This window comes from Homarus americanus, unplaced genomic scaffold (genome assembly GCF_018991925.1).
Source record: "Homarus americanus isolate GMGI-L3 unplaced genomic scaffold, GMGI_Hamer_2.0 scaffold4896, whole genome shotgun sequence".
Lineage (NCBI taxonomy): Eukaryota > Metazoa > Arthropoda > Malacostraca > Decapoda > Nephropidae > Homarus > Homarus americanus.
Window position 1 is genome coordinate 8,592,978 of NW_024749657.1, and position 19,205 is coordinate 8,612,182.

The following is a 19,205-nucleotide window of genomic DNA, read 5'->3' on the forward strand; positions in this document are numbered from 1 at the left end:
GTGTGGTACTGTAGGGGTGTGTTTGCGTGTGTGTGTGTGGTACTGTGGGGTGTGTGTGTGTGGTACTGAGGTGTTTTGTGTGTGTGTGTGTGTGGTACTGTAGGGGTGTGTTTGTGTGTGTGTGTGTGGTACTGTAGAGGGTGTGTTTGTGTGTGTGTGTGTGGTACTGTAGGTGTGTTTGTGTGTGTGTGTGGTACTGTAGGGTGTGTGTTTGCGTGTGTGTGTGTGGTACTGTAGAGGGTGTGTTTGTGTGTGTGTGTGGTACTGTAGGGGTGTGTGTGTGGTACTGTAGAGGGTGTGTTTGTGTGTGTGTGTGTGGTACTGTAGAGGGTGTGTTTGCGTGGTGTGTGGTACTGTAGAGGGTGTGTGTTTGTGTGTGTGTGTGGTACTGTAGAGGGTGTGGTTGTGTGTGTTAGTGACGCTCTGGTGTTTGTTGCCAAGTGACCAAATACTAAGATGGTCGGTCTCTCTCTCTCTCTCTCTCTCTCTCTCTCTCTCTCTCTCAGATCACGTAACACAATCTATACGCTTCCCGAAAGAAAATAATGGAAGGCCTTATACAATAGAGCGACCAACGGGGTGACAGGCCACACTATGTTAAGACAGGTCACACTATATTAATACGGGCCACACTATGTTAAAACAGGGCACCCTATGTAACACAGGCCACACTATGTTAAGACAAGCCACCCTATGTAACAACACAGGCCACACTATGTTAGGACAGGTCACAATATATACACAGGCCACACTATGTAAGAGAGGTCACCCTATGTAACAGGCCACACTATGTTAAGACAGGTCACACTATGTAACAGGCCACACTATGTAACACAGGCCACACTATGTTAAGACAGGTCACACTATATTAACAGACAGACAGACAGACAGCCACACACACACACACACACTCTCTCTCTCTCTCTCTCTCTCCTCCTTTCATCAGGGTGTGGTGTAATATAGTAGCAGGTAGTAATTAAGAGGCGCCCCATAGTGTAGTGAACGACCCTACCTAATATAATCCCTGCCCTCCCTCCCTCCTTCCATTCCTTCCTTCCCTCCCTCCCTCCCTCCCTCCCTCCCTCCCCTCCTCCCTCCTCCCCTCCCCCTCCCCCTCCCTCCCCTTGTCTGTCTTGTAAGTGTCTTCTCCTTCCCTCCCTCCCTGTCTGTCTCCATCCTTCATTCCTTCCTTCCTCTCTATCTCCTTCTTTCTATCCCTGTCTCAGCTGCCTGTCTTCATCCCTCCCTCCCTCCTTCCTTCCCTCCCGTCTGTCTGTCTTCCTACCTCCCCCATCCCTCCCTATCTCTCACCGTCCTTCCCTCCCTCCTGTCTCCCTTCCTTCCCTGTCTGTCACCTCCCTCTCTGTCTCTCTCTCCTTCATTCCTTAAATCAGAAGGGTGAGGCTGATAAATATAGGCTACTCCAGCCTCCCACACACTACACACCTTCCCACACCCCATACACCACACTATCCCCACACCCTATACACTACACCTCCCACACCCTATACACTACACCCATACACCACACCCTCCCACACCCATACACTACACCCTCCCCTACACCCTATACACCACACCCCATACACTACACCCATACACTACACCCTATACACTACATCCCACACCCTATACACTACACTATCCCCACACCCTATACACTACACTATCTCACACCCTATACACTACAACTTCCTCACACCCTATACACTACACCTTCCTACACCCTACACACTACACTCTACACACTACACACTATCCTCTACACCCATACACTACACTATCCCCACACCCTATACACTACACCCTCCTACACCCTATACACACCATCCAACACCCCTCCTACACCCTATACACTACACCCTCCCTACACCCTCCCCACACCCATAACACTACACCATCCAACACCCCTCCCCACACCCTATACACTATACACCCCACACCCTCCCACACCCTACACACCACACCCTCCCCACACCCCCACACACCCTATACACTACACCATCCAACACCCTCCCCACACCCCATACACTACACCCTCCTACACCCTATACACTACACCCTATACACTACACTATCCTACACCCTATACACTACACCTCTCCTACACCCCTCCTACACCCATACACTACACCATCCAACACCCTCCCACACCCATACACTACACCCTCCTACACCCTATACACCACACCCTCCCCACACACCCCATACACCACACTATCCCACACCCCACACCACACCCTCCTACACCCCATACACTACACCCTCCTACACCCCATACACTACACCATCCAACACCCCCACACCCTACACACTACACCATCCAACACCCTCCCACACCCTATACACTACACCATCCAACACCCTCCCCACACTTCTCCTACACCCCATACACTACACCCCCCTACACCCTATAACATAGTTAAGCTTATTTAAGGGTGTTAATCCAACCATTTGTGAGCTACAACCCCCAGCTGGCTGCCAGAACTGACTACCTCGTGTGTGTGTGTGTGTGTGTGTGTGTGTGTGTGTGTGTGTGTGTGTGTGTGTGTGTGTGTGTGTGTGTGTGTGTGTGTGTGTGTGTGTGTGGTGAGTCCGGTGGCGTGTATTATATGTGGTCTAGTATGTGCGTGAGGTAAGGAGCAGTGGCCGAGTGGATACAGCCCTCGCCTCATATCCTACAGGTCCCTGGTTCACGCCACGTTGAAAGGATCATGTCCGGGGTTTAACACAACACAGTCTTGATAGGGTGATGTAAGAGTGTCAGCTGGTAGGGTCCTCACACCCTCTTAGCGGTCATGGGTCGACCTCCTCTGGCACAGTGCCTTCCCGCATCAGGCACCACTAGCTGCTGATGCACTCTCAGTCCTGGCTCCATGGAGGGGGGGCGGTCAGGAGGGAGGCGCTGATGTGCCTTAGGTTTTATAAATCAGGTTGTCAAGCTTCGTAAATTTTTCGCTAAAAAATTATCAATTGTATACGTCATAGTTTAAGGAAGCCAAATGTGCTTAAAAATTACACCATATATCATCTGTTTTACTTATAGGAGCTGCACCAGAAGTTAAAGCGGTTGGACACTCACAATTTTGCATTAATGCTCTAAAAAACAGCCAAATTTGGTCTTAATTCATGTTAATTCACTTTCAGTTTATTCAGTCAAAATGTTTAGACGCGTAGCTGCCTAATATCACATTCGGAGCTTCCATATTAGCTAAAGACCTTCACAGAGTCTGTCTACACAACACCCGAACTTTACCCCTTGTACCTCAGGTCCCATTATGGGTGGGTTATCATGGTACCAGGTTCACAGAAATGGAACCCAACCCTTAGAGTCACCACACTCTAGACAAGGCAGGAGTCTCGAAACAGTTAACATAGATATATAGTCCGGTAGTTCGTCTATGGGTCGAGGAGTCAGGTGGAAGAATAAAATATGACATTTAACTCCCTCTAACCGGTATAAATTCACAATGGCCGCCATCGATACGTGATATATTTGCGGAGATAAGATGATTCAATGTCTTTCTCGTGGATACTGACCCCCCCCCCCTCCCCCTCCCCTAATGCACCCAGGAACAACTATTGATATATCATTAATAATAAACTGTATTTTTCCAAAGTTTGTTGTTTACGATGGAGATAATGAAAATAACAATGGTTCTTATGAGGGCCAGGTGTCGATGTAACAAAATGTATGATATGCTGATCAGACTCCCACATAAAAACTACTTCTTCAAACACGAATTCTAGATGCGGTCGACACCAACAACGATCAAATGTCGCAGAGGCTCATAACAATCTCTGGTGATAACTATGTCTGCCATGTTAAGTGCGAGTGTCATCAGAAATACACAAACTAGACACTTCTTAACTTTATGTGTATCAAAGTCACAAATTTGTGTGAAGTATCTCATGAAGTTTTATGTTGAGTCCTCACTAAAAGTTTCAACCAAGAATTACTGTGCATAATTGATGACGAACTGTGACTACACCCGGACCGCATGACTTCACTCACAGTATTGATTAACCGTAACACAGCTGCACTTACCCACCCGACTTGTCCTGTGTTCGGTTCATTGCTGCCTCCATCAACAACTGTCATCATGAAAGTGACAATGTGACAGGCCAATAGACCATAATATTGTAACTGCCCTCGTTCCAGACCAACCCACGACATCAACATGCAAACCAGACCTGGAGTGACTCACAGACCGCAATCAAGACACTCTTACCCTGTCAGGTCCTTCGTGAATTCCATGAACCAATCCGACGACCTGATCTACCAGAATATTTTATACTTGGGGGTCAAACTTACTCCTCAAACGACGGAGTCAGATCCAAACTGTATGACATTACTACATGGTCACTCTCGCGTTTGGGTCTCAGTAAAGTCCATTCGAATGAGATTTTACTTCCTCCCCGAGCACAGGTATCATGGAGTGCGAGCAATTCTGTGACCACACCAGTGAAAACCTCGCCAGTACCTCCCCATCCGGCCACACTGTCTACTCTACCAGGAGACATGCCCAAGAGTTCCTGTCACACCTCGACTAAACGGTGACACCCCCCATGCACTGTTACGAGAGAGTGTATTGTCCAGGAATTCCAGCTCATACGTTCAAATTTATCCCCTGTGCTTGGCGCCTTCTGTCTGATTAAAGTGGTTCTCAAGTGTGAAGCGAAATATCTTAAATGTAGAGGTGTAAATCTTGTCTGGTTGGAGTCAGGAGTTTTGGTCCAACTCTCACTCAGTAGAGATCGTAGCGCCGCTTATTATTGGGATGAAGTTGCTCCAAGAACCCATCCAGAATATGGTAAAGAGTTTGACATCATCTCGGAATTTCAGAAAAACGTGTCAAAAGAACTTGGTTGATTTAAGTGCAAGATCTGAAACTCTCTCAGTGATCTAGATCAGTCTATCGTGGCCCGTGGCAGCAAGGAAAACTTCAAGCTCTGGGCATTGTTCAAAAAATTATGTCACTGATAATTAACTTAATAAGAGCAGATCGTGGAGGTAAAACAGGTCCTATATGGTGTAATTTTTAGTACAATTAGCTTCTCTAAACTGTGACGTACGATTTATCATTATTTTAGCGAGAAATCTCCAAGACGCTCATGTTTGAAGGACCCACAGAAATAATCTACTTCTCCTCAGCTTAACAACCTTAACTTTTATGGAAGGTCTAGAACCATAAAACCTAAGGTGCATCAGCGCCTTCCTCCTTGACACATGACCCCCACTCCTCCTCCTCCTCCAGAACCAGAACATGTTACTGACACGTCCTCCACGGGGTCAACACACCTGGTCTGAAGGAGTGACTTGTATGGGTCCGGCACCTGTACCCTGGTTGTGAGGTGACCAAGCTAACCTAATCTAACCTTAATCTAACCTAACTTAACCTATCGTGCCCTAACCTAACTTTATTCCCCCACGGTGAGTCCAGCCCCCTAACACACACACAGTCAAGGGATGATATTTCATTCTGACGAGCTCATGTGGACGGCCGAGTTTGGTACTGATTCAACAAACTGAGGTGTGTGCGCCCGTGTGTCTGTGTGTGTGTGTGTGTGTGTGTGTGTGTGTGTGTGTGTGTGTGTGTGTGTCAGTCAGAAAATCAATTTATCTCTGTACACTCCACTGGTCTGTCACTTCACCTGTATCTCTCTATCTGCCTCCCCTACAGTACCACCTGAGCGGCCCTACCTGATGTACGGGGGTGCACAGCTGGCCCTCGACGCCCGCCTCACCACTAGGGAGGGCAACTCTATTACCCTCCATTGTGTAGTGGAGGGAGGCAACCCAGCCCCCTCCATCACCTGGCTCCTGGCTGATGAGGACGTCACTCCCTCCACCCAGGTGAGTTACTTCTCCCTACCACCTCAATCTCTTCCTTCCTTCCTCCCGCCTATCTTCTCTCTCTTCTTCCACCCACCTGCCCAGAACAATCTGTCTCTCCCTCCCTCCCACCCTCCCTCCATTCAGCCACAGATGCTCCTTCCCTCCCTCTCTCCTTCCCTCCATTCAACCACAGTTGCTCCCTCTCGCCCTCCCTTCTTTCAACACCCACCCAGCTCAATCTCTCCCCCCGTCCCTCCCTCATCAGGCAAGTATGATGTTACAGTCTCACGTCTTGAATGTCAAGGTGAGGAAGACGCCTGAATAATGAATACTGACTCTGCAGTGTGTGTGTGTGTGTGTGTGTGTGTGTGTGTGTGTGTGTGTGTGTGTGTGTGTGTGTGTGTGTGTGTGTGTGTGTGTGAGAAAGACAAACAGACAGACAGACAAATGAAAAAGACACAGAGACAGACAGACTAAGGTATAATTAATGAACAGTGGCTCTCTGCTAATTCACACACACACACACACACACACACAAGACCATTACCGCTGTACACCTGAGACTTAAATAACTATGTAACCATCAGTGTACAAACAGTTCACAGCGATAAGTTTAATTCCTCTGGTTAATGTAATCAATGATGCGACCAACAGGTGAAGTGAACAGGCCTGTACCTCTGTGTGTGTGTGTGTGTGTGTGTGTGTGTGTGTGTGTGTGTGTGTGTGTGTGTGTGTGTAAAATAGAAAAAATAGAGACAATTTCTTTATCTCATTATTTATATTTATTGAACCCTTCCACCTATTTATCTTTTATTTCTTATTATTTATCGTTCTATTTATTATTCCCTCTATACGCTTAATTCATTACCATACTGTTTTCATTATTATTATTATTATTATTATTATTATTATTATTATTATTATTATTATTATTATTGTTGATACGGCTGTTTTTGTTATTATTATTATTATTATTATTATTACGACCACTATTAGTATGACTATTACAATTATTACCATTACTACTATTAACACCATTACCATCACCATGGCAGATACGGTCAGAGTGGCGGGCGGGTGAGGGCGTGTTCTATAGCGTTAGCAACATGACGGTCTCCAGCGTCAACAAGAAGAACCACAACACGACCGTAGCCTGTGTGGTGCGTCACCCGTCATTACCAGTACCCATACCAGTACCTCTCAGGCTGAATATTGAGTGTGAGTATCTCTGAAGTGTTTCTCTGTGTCTCTTAGTGTCTCTTAGGCTATGTTCCATGTGCGAGCGTCCTGCGGCGGCATCGAGAGACCAGGGCGTAGACGCGCGACCTACTTCCCAAGGCGACCTGCGTCCCACCTGCCCTGCAGCGTCTTGCCAACGTAAACATGCTGTCTATACAACACAGGCGTTTGCTGGTACGTTTAGAAAATAATGCTTCCCAAAAGGATGGAAGTCGGAGAATCTCACCATCTCTACAAGGAACTTCGCCAAGATCCAAAGAAGTTTCACGAGTACACCAGAATGTATTCTGACTGGGGACGAGGCCTACCCACTCTGTGTATATGTGTTGGAACCCTCTCCTAGGAATACTGTCAAGAAAGAAAAGAGAATTTGATTACAGATCGTCAAGTGCCAGGCGTGTTGTAGAGTGTACAGTTGGAGTTTGTGCAATCGGACAATTTTAAATAAAGATATTAAAACAAGGCTGCTGTTGACATTGTACAGTGTGCTACACTTTTCCCTCTCATCATCATTGACACAGAGGGTCTGGACGCAATGTCATATGCAATTCAAGAATGTACTGTTGAGAATAACACAGCGCCCTCTAGAATAAACAATGCTTCACATTCTTGTGTAAAGAATGTGAGTGAAACATTTTGCCGCTACTTTAATATTCCACAAGGATCTATTTCTTGGTAAGATGAAGCTGTTAACAGTGGAAAATGAAGGTATTGCCTTCTTTAGTTTTGGCGTAGAATGTGAGGTCTCGCGTGACTGAAGAAGCGACAATCAAAATATTTGATCACTGCTTCCAGGTCACGTGTCTAGTTCCCGCCTCCTGGTCGCTCACGAACGCTTCACGCGCTACAAGGGACACATCAAAGAAAACACATATGTTTGTCCGCTACACCAAGGTAACGCGTTTACTCCTGTGTGGTCGCTTGATGCCGCACATGGGACACACCCTTAGTATCTTCCAGTGTCTTATTATCTCTCAATATGTCTCAGTACCCATACCAGTACCTCTCAGGCTAAATAGTGAGTATCTCTTAATGTGTCTCTTCCTATCTCTCAGTATCTCTTAGTGTCTCCCCAAATCTCCAGTATTTCTCAACGTTTTCCTATATCTCTCATCACCTCCCAGTATATATTTAATGGTGTTCATTATGTGTGTTGATGTGTGTGTATATTTTAAGTGTACAAGCACAGACAGACAGACAGACAGACAGACAGACAGACAGACAGACAGACAGACAGAGAGACAGACAGAGACAGACAGACAGCCTAGTATCAGACAGACAGACAGACAGCTACACCCCTGGCTGGTCATGGTCTTTAAACAGCTAATGAATCATCGGTCTCACGCTAAGAGCTGATTTCATTATGAGTCACGTGACGGATAATACTCTTAGCTGCTGAGCTGAGGGAGGGACGGTGAGGGAGGGACGGTGAGGGAGGGAAGGTGAGGGACGGACGGAGGGAGGGAGGGTGAGGGAGGGACGGAGGGTGTGGCACAATGGGGAACAGAAAGATACGGTGCAGTCATTTGAGAGAGAGAGAGAGAGAGAGAGAGAGAGAGAGAGAGAGACATATATTATTTTTCCTCCACTAACTCGCTATAAGAGAACTCATTAATACAATTTGGCCGCCATTTTGGACAGCCAGATCAGGTTAGGGTTAAGAAAGAGATTGTGTTACCTGAGGCTTATAACACCTTGTTGTTGTTATAGCAGATATAAGACTATTAACCTGAGATGATATACAGTCTTATAGTGATAGTTTTAGGGTCAGTCGGTCAGTCAGTCATTTAACCAAGCAGTCGGTCAGTCAGTCACTCAAACTTGGGCACGTATGTGTTTATAGTCGAGTCTAATATCAAAATCGACGCCATATTGGAACAAAAGTCGAGTCTGGGGGGTAATTTTGGCCGCCATATTGGAACAAAAGTCGAGTCTAGGGTAATTTTGGCCGCCATATTGGAACAAAAGTAGAGTCGGGGGTAATTTTGGCCGCCATATTGGAACAAAAGTCGAGTCTGGGGGTAATTTTGGCCGCCATATTGGAACAAAAGTCGAGTCTGGGGGTAATTTGGCCGCCATTGGAACAAAAGTCGAGTCTGGGGGTAATTTTGGCCGCCATATTGGAACAAAAGTAGAGTCAGTAATTTTTACGCCATATTGGGAACAAAAGTCGAGTCTGGGGTAATTTGGCCGCCATATTGGAACAAAAGTCGAGTCTGGGGGATAATTTCTACGCCATATTGGAACAAACGTCGAGTCGGGGGGGCACTTTGGCCGCCATATTGGGAACAAAGTCGAGTCTGGGGATAATTTTTGCCGCCATATTGAACAAAAGTCGAGTCTGGGGGGTACTTTATGGGCCATTTTCGTCTCAGTCTCACATCTTACGGTGAATTAAACTCAACATCTAACTTCCCTGGGAGATCTGTACCTGAGGCAGCGACCCATGACGGTATTACACGGAGGATGTGCCGTACCCACACATCACCACACATCCCAGCTACGTCACTACACATCCCAGCCACACATCTCAGCTACGTCACCACACATCCTAGTCACATCTCAGCTATGTCACTACACATCCCAGCCACACATCTCAGCTACGTCACCACACATCCTAGTCACATCTCAGCTACGTCACTACACATCCTAGTTATACCACAATATATCCTCACCCATCTCAGCTGCACCACAACACACCCTAGCCAAAACATAACACATCCTTGCCACATCACAACACATTCTTGCACATTTCGGCCACGCCACCACACATCCTGACCTCCTAACATATCTCAGCCACATCATCACACATTCTAGCCACACTACCACACATCCTAGCCACATCACAACACATCCCAGCCACACCACCACACATCCCAGCCACACCACCACACATCCCAGCCACACCACCACATCAGCCACCACCACATCCCAGCCACACCACCACACATCCCAGCCACCACCACACACCTGACGTATAAAATTTACCTTTAATAACAATGAAAAAGAAGAAAAAATGGAGAAAAGGAGAAAAGGGAGGAGAGAGAGAGAGAGATAATTAAGTCCCTGCGTGTACTTTATATAGAATTTAGCACGAGGCAAGAAAGTGCTATAATGATAATGTCACTGGTAATACCCAACTCATATAACATGACGGTGATAATTACACCCTTATTACCTCACAGTATAGTGATAATAACAATAATTACACTGTTATTACCTCACACGCAAATAATAACAACAATAATTACACTGTTATTACCTCACACTCAAATAATAACAATAATTACACTGTTATTACGTCAGACCTATAACAACGACAGCTGGGTGGATCACAACAATATACATCATAACATAACATTAAGTATTACGTGTGAAATTACGACCTTAATAACACACACATAACAGTAAGTGCTATGACAATGTTATATACAGCCGTGTCTCTCTCTCTCTCTCTCTCTCTCTCTCTCTCTCTCTCTCTCTCTCTCTCGTTCGTTCCCTCACAAAAACAAAGTCATTCTTCACACCTGTTTGTACCCTTGACGGAGGTGAGAGGGTATTGTCATCATGCTGTGTGTGTGTGTGTGTGTGTGTGTGTGTGTGTGTGTGTGTGTGTGTGTCAGTACTCTACAGTTTGTGAAGTGAAGGCGGTCGAGTACAGTGTCGGTTAAGCTGCTGCCTCCTTCTGTACCGATAGGAAATCTTAGTCTAAACTGTGTTGTATCCACATTATTCCTAACCTAACCTAACCTATCGTGCCCTAACCTAACCTAACCTAACCTAACCTAATGGGCTGTCAGACCTATGGGAAACGCGTACATAATAGGGTTAGGTTAAGTTTAGTGTAAGTTACGTTGCGTCGGGGTAAGTGAAGTCAGGTTAAAGTAGGTTTGGGGGGAGATAGATAAAGGTCATGTTGGGAGTAGGTTAGGTTAGGTTAGGAGTACGTTAGGTTAGGTTAGGTTAGGTTAGGTTAGGAGTACGTTAGGTTAGGTTAGGTTAGGTTAGGTTAGGTTAGGTTAGGAGAAAATTAACTTACATGACGCAACTTTCAGGTTCAAGCTTTACTGCAGATCACCCACATTGTATTATTTAAGAACATAAGAACATAAGAAAATAAGGAGTCTGCAATAGGCCGGTTGGCCTGTGCATGGCAGCTCCTGTCGAGAGTTACTACCACTCTCTATCATCCATGAATCTATCTAGCCTCCTTTTGAAACTTTCCAGCGTTCCAGCACTTACTACAAAGTTGCTAAGCTTGTTCCACTCGTCCACCACCTATTGTTATTTATACCCACATATTGTTATTTATACCCACCTATTGTTATTTATACCCACCTATTGTTATTTATACCCACATATTGATATTTATACCCACATATTGTTATTTATACCCACATATTGTTATTTATACCCACATATTGTTATTTATACCCACATATTGTTATTTATACCCACATACTGCTATATACCCACATACTGCTATTTATACCCATATTGTATAACCCACATAATGCTATTTAGACCCACATATTGCAATTTCTACCCACATATTGCTATTTATACCAGAATGTTGCAATTTACACCCAGATATTGCAATTACAAGCCGGATATTGCACAGCCTTCGGTCAATATTTTTCTGCTCGGGGTGGAGGTGATGATATTACAGGTGCAACACGACACCTGTCTCTGTGGGGAGGCAGGTGTTGAGTTACACCGCAAGGGGGACGATGCTGATGCTCTCTCTCTCTCTCTCTCTCTCTCTCTCTCTCTCTGCAGTGGTGTGTGTGTGTGTTTGTGTCTTTCTGTGTCTGTCTGTCTGTCTGTCTATGTCTAACACTGGTCTACACTGCCCCTCCCCTAACAGACGCGCCAGACTTCCGGTTACGTAGGTGGCCAGCGTGGGGTTCACCTGTGAGGGAGGGTAGCAGTGTCTCCCTCCTGTGTCACGTGGATGCCAACCCCTCCTCTAGCCCCACCTGGGTCAAAGGTCAGTCTTCTCCAAGGTCATGTATCACTTCCATCATTTAGGTCAACTGTTGATATTATACTGTTCATATTAGGTCAGAGGTCATTTGTATATATTAGGTCAGAGGTCATTTGTATATATTAGGTCAGAGGTCACTTGTATATATTAGATCAGAGGTCACTTATCAGGCTTACATCTCAGGTTACAGTTGAGTAATAAAATTCCTGACCTCCCTTCAGAGATCTGTTATGAAACTCTTGTCCTAGGTCATAGGTCAATAATAAAGCTTTAAACCCAGGTCAAAATTCAACCATAGGACATTTATCTTAGCTTAACCTAATATGACCTTATCTCAGTGACCTCCTATAATGACCCCATGTGATGTTTCTCCCTGAACCTGTCGTGACCTGTGTTAGCAGAGGGTGAAGGTGGGTCAACCGAGGTGGTGTCATCAGGGGAGTGGCTTAACCTGACCAGGGCCAGCAGTGATGACAGAGGCTGGTACAAGTGCGCCACCAGTCATGCCTTTGGTCACTTCGCCTCCCACTCTGTCTTTATCAATGTTCTGGGTGAGTACCATAGTTTATAGGGTACCATTGTAGTACCACAGTTTATGTAGCATCACAGTAATACTTCAGTTTATGTAGTGCCATAATAGTACTACAGTTTATAGGGTACCATTGTAGTACCACAGTTTATGTAGCATCACAGTAATACTTCAGTTTATGTAGTAACACAATAGTACTACAGTTAATAGGGTACCATTGTAACAGCACAGTTTATGTAGTACCATGGTAGTTATGTAGTACCACAATAGTACCACTGTAGCTTGTAGTACCACAGGTCATTTAGCACCATGTAGAGAGAGGGAGTTATTGCCACGCTCTACACATTGACTAAACAATAAACGCTCTACACCTGCATGTAACAGTATACCTGACAACGGTTCACAGCTATATAACAACGGCTTCATTGCCCTGTTAACGGTATAAAGAACAACAGGTGTGGACGTGTTATAGGTGTGGGCAGGTGTACAGGTATACTAACAGGTGTGATCGTGTTACATGTGAGGACAGGTATACAGGTGTGATCGTGTTACAGGTGTGGGCAGGTGTACAGGTATACTAACAGGTGTGACAGATGTGAGGACAGGTATACAGGTGTGATCGTGTTACATGTGAGGACAGGTATACAGGTGTGATCGTGTTACAGGTGTGGGCAGGTGTACAGGTATACTAACAGGTGTGATCGTGTTACAGGTGAGGGCAGGTCATCAGGGGTATCATCACACACGCCACAGCTGTTAAGAAAGACGTCGGGTGAGGGAGATGGTCGCCAACTTTGTCTACCTCACAACTCCTCCCTAGACGCTGACGCTACCTCCACAGGTAAACTGATTAACTCTCTTACCCCCTGGATATACCTACATTACTTAATTAATTCTATCTGTCTGTCTGTCTGTTTGTTTATCTATATTTCTATCTGTCAATCTATCTCTTATTTCCCTTCAGGTAGATACACTGACGACGTACATTGGGTCATCAAACTCACCTGTCCGACACAATAGACAAGGGTGGGTGGGCTAACTAGGCTAATTCACAGAAGTTCTGGACAACAGGTTACGGAGAGTAGTTGTGGCGACATACTTAACCATCGTGAAAGGTTTGTATTTTGGTCATAAGCGGCGGGAAGGAAGAACGATAGTGACTTCACCTATAATGAGAACAATGTGATTTGTCCTTCATTGACAGTCTATGTGAACAAGACCTCGGGACGAACCACTCCAGCTCATACCTGTCTTAATAGCCACCACAAACTATCTATCTACCTATCTATCTATCTATCTACCATGTAAAAAGTGTTCCACCCCGGAGACTTGACGCACCGTACAGCAAGCGGCACCTGAGGGTGGTGTGGTAGGCTGGACACCTTCACACCAAAATTGATCAATCCAGTTGGTGTCGAGTCTGAGAAGGTCTTAAGGGGAGTATACCTTTGTCGTGGACGGTTGGATAGACGGACGGACGGACGGAGAATATCAGTGCTATGACGCAATCTTCCCCCACTTAAACTATCTGTTGTAAGGCGCCTTAAGAATCCATGTGTGTGTGTGTGTGTGAACCAGCTGAAGCATCACCATGTCCTTCTCCCCGCCAGGTGGTGTGTTGGTCGTGGCGGTTAACTCCACTGTGCTGTCCATGGGTGGCCGGACCACCGCCCTCGCCGCCCAGGTGTGTAGCCGCCCACCTCTCACCTCCGTCATCTGGCTGCCGCCCCAACACCTGCCGCCTCTCAGACCCGGCCACACCGCGGACAGGTTCCACGCCCACAACCTCACGGTGAGTGTGTGTGTGTGTGTGTGTGTGTGTTATACTCATCTATATTGGTAGGATATACAGAAATAGATAGACATACACTGATAGATAATAAGAGACAATCATAACTAACCCCCCCCCCTTCACCCCACACACAGACGGGGGAGGCAGCGTGGTGCCAGTACACAGTGTTGACCATCGTGGGCGTGAGAGCCAGCGACGAGGGCGGCTGGGTAGTAGTGGCCGCCAATGAGAAGAGCGCCGACGCCGCCCTCATCCACCTCAACGTCACCGCCGCCGCTCATTCCGTCGCCGCTGGCAACGCCGCCGAAGGACATCACCACCACCACCACCTCACCCACAGTTTCTCCCTTTGCTGCGTCTTACTGTGCACCTTCACCTTACTGCCCTGACAACCCCCCCCCGAGTGCCACCCTCAACCTCTGCTATATTCCTAGGCCTACCTAACGGTGCCATTTAGGTCATCCAGTAGTGCCAACTTCGTCATCCACTAGGCCTATGGGTACCACCCGTCACCCCTAGGCCTATGGGTGCCACCTACGTCATCTACAAGGCCTATGGGTATTTCCTACGCCATCTACAAGGCCTATGAGTGTCTACTACGTCAACTACTAGCCCTATGGGTATCTTCTACGTCATCTACATGGTCTATGGGTGCCATCTGTCACCCACTAGGCCTATAGGTGTCTCTTACGTCATCTACAAGGCCTAGTGGGCGCCACCCGTCACCCACTAGGCCTACAGGTGCCATCTACGTCATCTACAAGGCCTATCGGTGCCTCCTTTACCCGCTGGTGCCAATTTCCTAGCTCGACTACAGTGTGGGCGCCAACTTCCTCCAGCTGCGGACCCGTGTGAGTGCCACTAAGTGCCACCTTCGCTGCCAGCCTTGTGGCGCAACACGCGGGTCTGTGTGTTGCATAAGTCAAATGTTACATAACTGTGATAGTGTCGTGTAGTGGCGTGCGACAGTAATGGCGCTGAGACAACAATGGCGTTGACAGTAATGGCGTTGAGACAGTAATGGCGCTGACACTAATGCCATTGAGACAGTATTTGCGTTGAGATAGTAATGGCGTCGATGTTAGTGTTTGAGAAAAATGGAGCTGAGACATTAATGCGTTGATGAATAATGTTTCTCAGTGACAGCGTTGAGAGTGGTGGCGTTGAGAGAGCCATGATATTCATACAGGGATAAGCGTTGACGTTAACAGTGTTTTATATATGTATAGCGATCACACATTAAACGTGCTAATCAAAATGTCTGACAGTGATGGCGTTACGAGGACATAGTTACGAGGACAGTTACGAGGACAGTTACGAGGACATAGTTACGAGGACATACTGTAGTTACGAGGACAAAGTTACAAGGACATCTTACGAGGACATGGTTAGGAGGACACATACAAGGACACTTAACGAGGACACAGTTACGAGGACAGTCAAGCTGTGTTGGGGACATAAAGCTATGGCGCAAGCATCAAGCTTTTGTGGTGACGACGTCAAGCTGTGGTGAAGACGACATCAAGCTGTGAAGGCGACGTCAAGCAGTGGTGAAGACGATGTCAAGCTGTGGTAGAGACAACGTCAAACTGTGGTGAAGACGTAGTCAAGCTGTGGTGCAGACGAAGTCAAAATGTGGTAGAGACGAAGTCAAGCTGTGGTTAAGAGGTTAAGCTGTGGTTAAAACATAAAGCTCTGATGATGACGTTAAGCTGTGGTGATGTTTATATTGCCTGTAGTTAGATAATTTGTCATATCATATTCTTAATGAACCACCACCTGAGGTGTTGCCCATTGTCGGTGTGGCCCTGCGAGTGTGGCCCAGTGTGGGTATGGCCATAGCTCTGGCTGCGTGTGGCCCTGGGTGAGTGTGGTACAGTGAGCATGTGGCCCTGTGTGGGTGTGGCTTAGAGTGAGTGTGTCCAATTGTAGGTTTAAGGCGGAGACCGTAGCAGCCATACGCTATACAGATCATGGGCCACAACTGTGCCACACGACCAAAGGGCATACAACCAAGGACCACACAGCCATGGGTCACACAGACATGGGCCACACAACTACTGATGACACAGTCATGGGTCACATAGCCACGGGCCACACAGACAAGGACAACACAGCGATGGCCACATTGTCATGGGCCACACAGTTACGAGTCACAGAACCATGGGCCACACTGTCATGGGTCACACAGGCAAGGGCCACACAGCCATGGGTCACACAGACATGGGCCACACAGCCATGGCCACATTGCCATGGGCCACATAGTCACGGGTCACACAACTACAAGCCACACAGCCATGGGCCACAGAACCACGTCCTACACTGCCACGGGCCACAACCACAGGCCACACAAGGACCACAGCCATGGGCTACAAGCACAGGCCACACAAGGACCACAGCCATGGACCACACAACCAAAGGCCACACAGTCATGGGCCACACAGCCATAGGCCACAAGCACAGGCCACACATCAGCGGGGCATACAGATATGGGCCACACAGGCATGGACAACAATCCCAGGCCACACAGTCGTGGGCCACACAGCCACGGACCACATATCAACGGACCACAACCCCAGGCCACACAGTCACGGAACACACATCAACGGGCCACAACCCCAGGCCACACAACCATGTAACACACATCAACGGGCCACAACCACAGGCCACGGAAGACACATCAACGGGCCACAACCACATGCTACAAAACCAAAGGCTACACAACAACGGGCCACAACTATAGGCCACACAGCCATGGACCATACATCAACGGGCCACAACCAAAGGCCACACAATCAAGAACCACACATCAACAGGCCACGCAGCCACGGACCACACATCAAGCCACAGCCACGGACCAGACAACCATGGCCAACAGCCACAGGCCACACAATCAAGGACCACACATTAATGGGCCACACAGCCGTGGGCCACACTGTCAGCTCTCTAGTATAGTTCCCTCAGCTTGTAACAGGTGGCCGCCACTGCCTTGTGTCGATGTTCTTGTAATAAATGTTTGTCTCTTACTGTTGTTTACTTCTTGTCCTTATTGAGAGAGAGAGAGAGAGAGAGAGAGAGAGAGAGAGAGAGTTGAGCCAAGCTTTACTTCAGCTTAACAAAGTACAACTAACACTTACCACCATTATAACGCTCCATGGATACTGACCTTCCATACTGTCAGCACTGCACTTAACCATCTTCACCTCCCCAACGGTAAAGTTAGGTACCCCCTTACTGCTGGGTGAACACAAACCAGCGTTTCTTAGAGTAGGGAGTGAAAACTATATCCACTCAGCCACGGCTTATTATGATCCAAACAGTTCATCCCAACACCTACTGTCTGTCTGTCTGTGTATATAAGGTAAGGCTTCACCACACCGCCGTCTCACCACTCAACAGGTGCTACTAACACCTGGATGGTCGTGAGGAGACTATTAACCAACAGGTGAGCCCAGGCAGCAGGTGAGGTCCCGTAGCCAGAAACCTAAACTGCCTGAAGACGATGACATGAACTCTCTGGGGGCAAGAGACAGGTGTCCTCCGTCCTGTGGGTGTTGTCACTGACACTCACAGGATAAGTGTTGGTGTGTGAGGGAGAGACACGGAGGCCTGCCACTCACCCTACTGTGTTATTTCCCAGAGGAGGGAGGTAGTGTGGGTGGTAGATGGATGATGGCAGAGGGAGGAAACGAACAAAAGATAAGATATACCTCCAGCAGTACAGAGATCATCTACACTACACTACGGGAGGTACACCCAGTAAGGCTCCGCTACCTACACAAAAAACACCTCAGATAACACCGACCATCACAGGGTAGCGACACCATCCACCCCTCCGCTGGGAAATAACAACCTCTGGATCTGCCATCAGTAGTAGAGGCCCTGGGCAGCTCTATCACCGGGTAAGCAGGTCCGCTATACTGTAATAATGGCGTCAGCGGCGGCACAACCCACAGTGGCACCCCAACAGGGAAGTGGTCAGCTGCGGGGTGGTTATGGTTGGCACTCGTTAACACCAACAGGAAGCGGGAGGGGGAGTGGCAATATCTGGCCTCTGGAACGTGACACTACCACCCCTCACACACACAGTGCCACAAAGACGTTCAACTGCACTGTGATGAGAGTAAGTGTGTTTACAATTACCATCAGAGTGACAGGACAACAAGCAATCTACTCTCTGTATACAGTCACAAGTATATGTTTACACTTGTCTAAAAGCTGTGTTTATTTTTTGTATAATTATGTCGTGATGTTGTTTGTCATAGTGTAGCAACAACATCTGTGGGGGGAGTTATTATACTGTGTTTACAAAGTCCCTTAATATTCGTGTTTACAGTTACGTTGATGTTTGTGTTTACAGTCGATGTTTTGTGATTGCCCCGATATGTGTTTACAGTTTGTTTATATGATTATAGATGAGTCTTTGTCCGGACCAGCCATTGTCCACCGGTCTAATATATGTAGGTGATGGCCAAGGTATTCATCCACCCTGTAGATTATCCGACACGCACACAGCCACACACACACACGCACGCACACACACACACACACACACACACACACACACACACACACACACACACGTGCCAGAGACTAATAATGGTGTTGTTGTTGTTTCTATACAAAAATGAGAAAATAACAATAGAGAACTTTCAAGGCAATGAATCTGGGGTAATAGGCCTCTCCCACCTTGCCCTCTCCACCCCCCCTCCCCCTTGCCCTCTCTCTTGCCCTCTACCCCTCTGCCCTCTCCCCCTCTCCTTGCCCTCTCCCCCCCCTCCCCCTTACCCCTCTCCTTACCCCCTCTCCCTTACCCCCT

The 19,205-nt window shown here is 47.3% G+C and overlaps 2 protein-coding genes across 5 annotated transcripts in view; both read left to right on the forward strand.

Moving 5' to 3' along the window:
• Nucleotides 1-17,412, forward strand: part of LOC121853423 (immunoglobulin superfamily member 10-like) — a 64,260-nt gene extending 46,848 nt beyond the window's left edge. The window contains exons 5-11 of one of the 2 annotated variants that reach the window (XM_042347522.1): nt 5,685-5,857; nt 6,895-7,057; nt 11,946-12,068; nt 12,464-12,616; nt 13,307-13,435; nt 14,205-14,386; nt 14,521-17,412. In XM_042347522.1, coding sequence (XP_042203456.1) covers nt 5,685-5,857; nt 6,895-7,057; nt 11,946-12,068; nt 12,464-12,616; nt 13,307-13,435; nt 14,205-14,386; nt 14,521-14,775 — 1,178 coding nt within the window. In that variant the 3' untranslated portion in view covers nt 14,776-17,412. The remainder of the gene's footprint in view (nt 1-5,684; nt 5,858-6,894; nt 7,058-11,945; nt 12,069-12,463; nt 12,617-13,306; nt 13,436-14,204; nt 14,387-14,520) is intronic. The other variant, XM_042347524.1, reaches the window with a different exon arrangement.
• LOC121853424 (histidine-rich glycoprotein-like) lies at nt 16,401-17,412 on the forward strand. 3 transcript variants are annotated; one of them, XM_042347527.1, is made up of 3 exons: nt 16,401-16,432; nt 16,478-16,519; nt 16,610-17,412. In XM_042347527.1, the coding sequence occupies exons 1-3, from the start codon at nt 16,416-16,418 to the stop codon at nt 17,127-17,129; spliced, it is 579 nt and encodes a 192-aa protein (XP_042203461.1). In that variant the 5' UTR covers nt 16,401-16,415; the 3' UTR covers nt 17,130-17,412. The 3 variants fall into 3 exon arrangements, with proteins under 3 accessions (XP_042203461.1, XP_042203459.1, XP_042203460.1); XM_042347525.1 differs by having other exon boundaries at nt 16,478-17,412; XM_042347526.1 differs by having other exon boundaries at nt 16,416-16,519.
• Nucleotides 17,413-19,205: the final 1,793 nt, after the last annotated feature.